The sequence below is a fragment of the Hippichthys cyanospilos genome, chromosome 8, assembly GCF_059441005.1.
Source record: "Hippichthys cyanospilos isolate Australia breed blue-spotted pipefish chromosome 8, RoL_Hcya_1.0, whole genome shotgun sequence".
In the NCBI taxonomy this organism is placed as follows: domain Eukaryota; kingdom Metazoa; phylum Chordata; class Actinopteri; order Syngnathiformes; family Syngnathidae; genus Hippichthys; species Hippichthys cyanospilos.
In genome coordinates this window covers 241,668-249,130 of record NC_142376.1, presented here as the reverse complement: position 1 = coordinate 249,130, position 7,463 = coordinate 241,668, and the positions used below count along the sequence as shown (strand labels likewise).

The 7,463-nt window shown below is 62.6% G+C and overlaps 1 protein-coding gene across 1 annotated transcript; it reads left to right on the top strand.

The window, feature by feature from the left end:
• The first annotated feature begins 378 nt into the window (after positions 1–378).
• Positions 379–7,135, top strand: cyp26c1 (cytochrome P450, family 26, subfamily C, polypeptide 1). Its single transcript, XM_088421886.1, has 7 exons — positions 379–614; positions 1,844–2,075; positions 2,187–2,411; positions 3,026–3,301; positions 3,728–3,880; positions 3,952–4,230; positions 4,321–7,135. Exons 2-7 carry the CDS (start codon positions 1,899–1,901, stop codon positions 4,666–4,668), a joined length of 1,458 nt encoding a protein of 485 aa, XP_088278012.1. The 5' UTR covers positions 379–614; positions 1,844–1,898; the 3' UTR covers positions 4,669–7,135.
• Positions 7,136–7,463: the final 328 nt, after the last annotated feature.

Here is a 7,463-nt window from a genome sequence, read left to right as displayed (position 1 = left end):
GGGGCGCCCCGCCGATCGGGACCTCAAAGCCGTTCCCGGGATGAAGCCGGCGCCCGAAGGGTCCAGGAGAAGGCACCCGGCCGAAAACGTTCGGGCGCCCCCCCCCCCCCCCCCCCCCCTTGGCTACAGTGCGGCGCAAGGCTTGCTGGCGCCTATCCCGGCTGACTTGGGGCAGAAGAAGTGAAGATCGCACCGAAGGACGATCTCGGTCACCCGTTTTGTTTTGTTTTGCTTTGTTTTTTTCGCCGGTGCCGTAAGATGCGAGCGCTGCGAGGCACGTGACGTCAGCGGGCTTCGCCGCGCTCGCCCGCCGGGCGACTCCCGAAGATATGGGCGGTGACGTCACGGGCGAAGGTGGGCGGCCAATAAAAAGGCGCGTCGCGTCTCGTTGCCGCGAGCGCCGATCGCGCGGCGAGACGAAGACGACGCGCTCGACCGGACCGGACTCCGCCGGACTCCGCCGGACTCGACCGGAGCGACGGACGGACGGAGGGACGCGCGCCTCGGCGCGTGCTCGCGGCAGGGGGTCCCGACGCGCGCCGGCTTTTCGGCTGCTTCGGCTCGTTCGGCGAACATGCGCGCCCCCGGCTCCGCCGGGTCCATTTGAAGCACAGGTCGGTGCCGTTTTTTTCCCTTTTCGCGTTGCGGACTCTGACTTGAGATGCTCGCCGTTGTTTCGAAATAAAGTGGCGTAGAAGTCGGTGCTTTTTGAATCCCTGGGGACTTTTCAGAGGGGCGGCTCGCGCTCCTTTTCCCTCTCGATCGCTGACGACGACCACGACGATTCCCAACGCGGCCGGTGCAGGGCGGAAGGCGAAAAGGAATCGGATCTGTTTTTGTTTTGGTGCTTCTGTAAGTACTTCAAGATAGATCAGAGGGCCATTCAAAAAACCTCCCTTCCCCCCCACAAATTTGTGATTGGGAAGTGAGCGAGCATTCCGTCAAGTTTTTTCAAACGACACTATATTGCCCAAAAGTAATGCGCCGAAAACCGGGATCGCTCACCCCCTATTCGCAACAGCGTCATTTTTAGTTTCTTTTATTTTAAGTCGTTCATTTATTTATTTATTTGGGGGGGGGGGGCAGACGCTTTTGCATGAGCAAGAACGCATTTTGTCCCATGCGAGTCTGACCCCCTCCCCCCTCACAAGTTATTAGGTCAATTCCACTTTGGGTTTTCCAGGAGCAAGGTGTAACTGGGCCTTTTTTGTATACGTGAGCAATAGCGATCAAGCTGCTCATTGAAAAACAAAAAGCCAATTTGACCCTTGTTTGAGCGGAGAGCCCCGGTGTCCAAACTGTGGCCCGAGGGCCAATTGTAGCCCGCGATCCACATTTTAGCGGCCCGCGCCTTCTACTGAAATTGCATTTCGACATGGCCCGAAGCGCCGTTTCCCAAAAAGGTCAAGAAACCGATGGTAGAAAATCCATTTTTTTCGACGCGGCACTGAGAGGAAAAGGCTCGTGCACCCCGGGTGCGGATGACAGCTGACGGCGGAGCGTTGCGTTCAAAAAACAACCCAAAAGAGAGTTCGATTTTGCAGCTGCAATGCCCAGGAACAAAAATCCCGCGCGTCGGCTCGCTCACCCGCACAGAAGTCGGGCGGACGTCATTTGATTTTTCGAATACGGCGATTGAAAAGTTGAGGCGCGGCGTTTCGCCCAATCCTTTGACGGTCGCGTGGAAGGGAAGGCGCCGAAAGAAGACGGCGGGGAGCTGAAATTTCGCCGGGCCGACCGCGCGCGGGAAAGTGGACGCACGGGGAGTTTGGCCGTGTCATTTCGGGCGCCCCGGACTCTCGCGGCGTTCGCGCGCCAGGACCTTTGCCCTTTGTGAGCGCAGGCACGCGGCGTGGGACCCGGGCGGCGGCGGAGAAGAAGCGCGGCGCCGGGCGGCCATGTTCGCGGCGGGCGCCTGGGCGTGGCCGCTGTGCGCGCTGCTGGCGCTGGCGCTGGCTCGGCTCCTGTGGGCCCTGCGCTGGAGGCTGAGCGGGGACCCGGGGAGCCCGCTGCCCCTGCCCCGCGGCTCCATGGGCTGGCCCCTGGTCGGGGAGACCCTGCACTGGCTGGTCCAGGTGGGTTCCCCTTTTTCCCATCGGCCCGGCGCGGGGGAAAGGGGCGGGGCGGGACGTGGCGGCGTGGGGTTCGAAGGCGGGCGCGAGGACCGACGGCCGGCCGTTCCGCAGGGCTCCGACTTCCACGCGCGCCGGCGCCGCCGTCACGGCAACGTGTTCAAGACGCACCTCCTGGGCAAACCGCTCATCCGCGTGACGGGCGCCGAGAACGTCCGCAAGATCCTGCTGGGCGAGCACAGCCTGGTGTGCGCCCAGTGGCCGCAGAGCACGCGCATCATCCTGGGAGCCAACACGCTGGTCAACTCCGCCGGCGACGCCCACAAGAGCAAGCGCAAGGTAGGAGGGCGGAGCCCGCGAGGGCGCGGTAGGAGGGCGGGGCCCGCGAGGGCGCGGTAGGAGGGCGGGGCCCGCGAGGGCGCGGTAGGAGGGCGGGGCCCGCCAGGGCCGGCGCGAGCTAGGAGCCCGCGAGGGCGAGGTAGGAGGGCCCACCGGGCGCTACGCCGGCTCATTTCCAACGCGCACCGACTCGGCGTACGTCGGAAACGAGCCGAAACTCCCGAGACTCCTTTTAGCTCGCGGGCCGCACGCGGCAAAATCTCGTCCCGACTGGGCCGGCCCAATAGATCCGCCGCCACAAATTGCCATTGGATTTTCTGTTTCCATTCAACTTTCCACTTCAAAAGCATTTCGCGGGCCCCGTTCAACCCGTTTGCGGGCCAGCGCCGGAGCCCGGACCGCACCTTTGCGCTCTAATTCGTGTCGTGCGGGCCAGCTTTCTTTACAAGAACTCAAATCTTCAGAAGCGCACATCTTCCAAAGCACTTAGAAACATTTGATTTTTCCCTTCGCGGGCCGGTATGTTGGACGCCGGCGGCCAAGGCGCGCGGGAAACATTCGTCAGGGGGGTCGGCCCCTTCTCGGCGGCGGGGTGACGGGGCGCGCCCCTCCAGGTGCTGGCCAAGGTGTTCAGCAGAGGCGCCCTGGAGTCGTACCTGCCGCGCCTGCGGGAGGCGGTGCGGCGGCAGGTGGCCGAGTGGTGCGCGCGGCCCCGGGCCGTGGACGTGTACGCCGGCGCCAAGCTGCTGACCTTCCGCATCGCCGCGCGCGTCCTGCTGGGCCTGCGGCTGGACGAGGAGCGAGTGGTCTACCTGGGCGCCGTCTTCGAGCAGCTGATGGACAACCTCTTCTCGCTCCCCGTGGACGCGCCGCTCAGCGGCCTGCGAAAGGTCCGTCCTTCCCGCACCCTCGCGATTCACCTCGAAGACGGAAGGAAGCGGTCTTTCCCCGGGGAAAAGCGGGCTCGGCCCAACGCCCGATAAAGGACCTAAGCCCGCGGGGACCGTTCGAAAGGTGTTCGAGCCGGTCCCCTTCGGAGCCGCGTTTCTACGGCGGGCCAGAGGGTCGCCGAGGGTCTGCGCGCGCCCGGCCTAACCCTAACCCCAACCCCAACCCCAACCCCAACCCCAACCCTAACCCTAACCCTAACCCTAACCCTACCCGCGGGGATCTTTTGGCGACGGCGCCCCGATCTGGACGTTTGGCATTATTCCCTCAGTCAAAGTCAAGTTCATTGTCAATTTCTTCACACGCGCTCAACATAGAAAGGAATCGAAATTGCGTTTGAGACTAACACGCAGGCTCCCCGTCCGCAGGGGATCAAAGCCCGAGAGATCCTGCACGCCGACATGGAGAAGATCATCGCCGAGAAAATGGAGCAGCGCCCCGCCGAACACCTGGACGCCTTTGACTACATGCTGTCCGGCGCCAAGGAGCACGGCCACAAGCCGAGCGTCCAGGAGCTGAAGGTACCACGGCGGAGCGTCGCGCGCAAGACTCGCCCTCTCAACCCGGGCGCCGTCCCCGACCGGCCTCGCAGGAAACGGCGGTGGAGTTGATCTTCGCCGCCCACTACACCACCGCCAGCGCCTCGGCGTCGCTGCTGCTGCAGCTGCTCCGCCGCCCGGACGTGGCCCGACGCCTCCGGGCGGAGCTGGACTCCCGGGGCCTGATGGGCGCCCGGGGTCCTCGGCCCGACGTGAGCCTGGACGAGCTGAGCCGACTGCGCTACTTGGATTGCGTGGTCAAAGAGGTTCTGCGCTTCCTGCCGCCCGTCTCCGGAGGCTACCGGACCGCCTTGCGGACCTTTGAGTTGGACGTGAGTGAAGAGGGGCGCTTCGGATCGGCGGGCGGGCGGGGCGGGAGCTGGGACGAGGCCTAAACGCGCTAACGGCCTCTGTGCTCTCAGGGCTACCAGGTCCCCAAAGGCTGGAGCGTCATGTACAGCATCAGGGACACGCACGAGACGGCCGCCGCCTTCCGGGCCCCGGAGCTCTTCGACCCGGACCGCTTCGGGCCGGAGCGCCAGGAGAACCGCTCGTCCCGCTTCAGCTACGTGCCCTTTGGCGGCGGCGCGCGCAGCTGCGTGGGCAAAGAACTGGCCCGCGTGATCCTCAAGACCCTGGCCGTGGAACTGCTGACCACGTGCGAATGGACGCTGGCCACCCGGGACCCGCCCAAAATGCAGACCGTGCCCATCGTGCACCCCGTCCACGGACTGCACGTGCGCTTCACGCGGAACGGCCCGGCCCCGTGAGGCCCGCCCACATCGTACGGCCGGAAAGGAAACGACAACGTTGCTTTCACCGCCGGACTTCTTTGCGTCTTCAAGCGCGCGCGCACAGACTCAGCGTCCGCGCTTGTCGGTCTTCTGATCTCGGCATCGACGAACTGCATTTGATAGCCGCCGGCTCGTTAAGCTAAGCCCCGCTTTGAGCCTGCGGCGTTGGGGCTCCGCGCGGACATGTGAATGAAGAAGCTCCGCATCTGGCGTCAAAAGCGGAAGAGGAAGATGAGCCGCATCCGGCTTTGCAAAGAAGAAGCGCGCGCGCCGCGCACGCACGTGGACAAGATCGTCTTCTCCTTTGCCGTTTGATCGGACTCAGCCAAAAGCGAGCGCTTTGCGTCCCGTTGCGTCCCGTTCATCGAAATGTCAATTCACGTTTCTATCCATTCACTTCAAAGAATTGAATATGGCTTGCGATGAAGCCTTATCCACGCAAACTTTCCACGAACGGAGCTTGCTTTGTTTCCGCGAGTGTAAAAACCTTTTTCATATTGCCACTTAGTAGTCGCATGCGGGAAGCCCCGCCGCGCAACGCGGTGCGTGGAACCCGCCCCTTCACCGGGGTGAAGGGCGAGCCGGCGAGCGAGCCGGCGAGCGAGCGAGCGAGCGGCGGGGCCCGGCAGCTGCGCCGGGGTCATTAGCGAGCTCGGGGAACTTTTTCAAGCGGGAGTTCAGCGCCGTGCCACCCGGCCAACGGGGTCAGCGGCCGGTCGGCCCACGGCGGGGGAGGGGGGCCGCGACGGCCGGCCGGCCGGCCGGCGGGACGGGCCTCCCGGTTGGCGCGCCCGCGGCAGATCGGCGAGGCGCTAACGGCGGCCGGGGAATGCCGGCGTTTGAAGCAAGAGCCCTTTCCCGGCTTAGCGGCCGAAGTCACAGCGGCGCCGGAGGCAAAAGGTCGGCCGCCGAGCCCATAATGACGGGCTTGCTGAAACAACATCTGTTCCGCCCGCCCGCGGCCTTTAACGCGCGAGCTTCCGCCCGCGCCCGTCCGGGTCGAAGCGGCCCGCGCCGGCCTTGAACCTCCACGTGACCTCCGACCTTGCCCGCGGGGCCCCAACAAGTTGGGCTCGACCGGGCGGCCGAAACTCCAGCGGCGGCGACCACGCCGTGCGCCCGCGAGGACGCGCCCCGGCCGGCGCCGCGGCGGTTTTGGGTCCCGACGGACGGCTCGGCGAGGACCCGCGCCTCTCGCGCCGCACTCTCGAAACTACAAAACTACAGTACAATAGGCCCAAAGCCTCGGTGACGAGAAGCACTTCCGCGCGCGCCCGCCCGCCCGCCCGCCGCGCAACTTCCTCTCCCGCTTCTTGTCGAGCAACGGGAGAGGCGAAAGGAAGGCCCTCGGCCTAAACCAGGCAAGCGGCCCGCCTGCCCGCCTGCCTGCCCGCCTCGCCGTCATGCTATGGAGGAGTGCCGAAATTCAAAAAAGGAATGTCGTTAAACAAGCCTCGTCCGTTCCTTCGTTATATATGCGCGTCAATAATTAACTGCTCGATTTCATCGACGACACATTGATTCAACGACACTTTTGAAGAACGAAACGTTTGTTCGATTGCGCTTTTAATCGATTGAAGAAACATTGCATGAATTAAAGTTATCGAACTATTGAATGGTACGTTTATTTGGGGACTTTTGCCACTTCGGTCCTCCACAACGGCCTTTTTCGAGTCGTCGGCCGCTGTCGTGGCGCCATCTGCCGGCCGACCCCGGAGCCGCGACGCCGTCTTTAGTTCATTTTGCCAAAAACGGGAGAGGCAAAAAAATGAGAAAAATGCGCATCCTCCTAAGGAGTGCTTTGAACGTGAAAAGAAGTCCTAACCCTCAGCTCAGCTCAGGGCGCCTTTCGGCTTTTTGAAACTTGCCCGGCCTTCTTCTTCCCGTCTTGCGCAGCGCATTTAGCCGGAAGCAAATTCTTGCGTTTCTGCGCATCCGACTTGTCCGTTTGATCGCCATCACAACACAGCAGGCCGCAAAGCGCTAACGATCGCCTCTTTTACTCACACGGGACTTCTGTCAAGCGGGCTGGCTGAAGCGACGATTCTGACCGAGGCGCGCGTTGTGCACGCATTGCCTTTGCCTTCGTATGTCTGCGTCACGACCTGCCACGTCTCCCCCTTGTGGGGCTTTGTCTTATTGCAGGACAGACAGGCCTAAGCAAGTAAGGGGTGGAACCGCCGGCCGCGCACCTGTTCTCAATTCCATCAGCTATTTAGCGCAGCCGGAACGGGGCGGCGGCGGCGGAGGATTATTCTCTGAACCTCCGTTGCGTCTGCGTCCCTTGCTTTTCCCGACTTGCTTCTTGTCTTGTTTTTGACACCATTTTCGACGTTGCCGTCCTGTTGGTTCCGCCCCTGTCGGCTTTTGGTTTTATTTATTCTCTGTTCCCGTCCGCGTGTTACGTGCTCCTTTTGTTATTAAATTTCCTCCTCATTTGTTACTTTGTGTTCAGTCTCTGTTGGGTCCACGCACGCCCGTTATCTCCGGTGCCGCAAAGCTTCACGGTCTGGACGTTGGCCTGAAGCGCCTTCGCCGACAATTGAGTTCTCGCCAAGCGATTTTGGAGTTGACGCAGCTGGTCCACCTAATTCCAAACCGGTTGCCGATTTACTTTCACATAACGGACTCGAACATTATTGCCGTTTGCGCGCCGTGACTTCTTTCTCTTTGGCGGCCGCTCCGTTTGCCGAAATGCAAACAACAAAACAAAACGAAGACCGGTTGAGCGCCTCCTCAAAAAACGCCGATGAAGGGAAGGCGTGGATAAA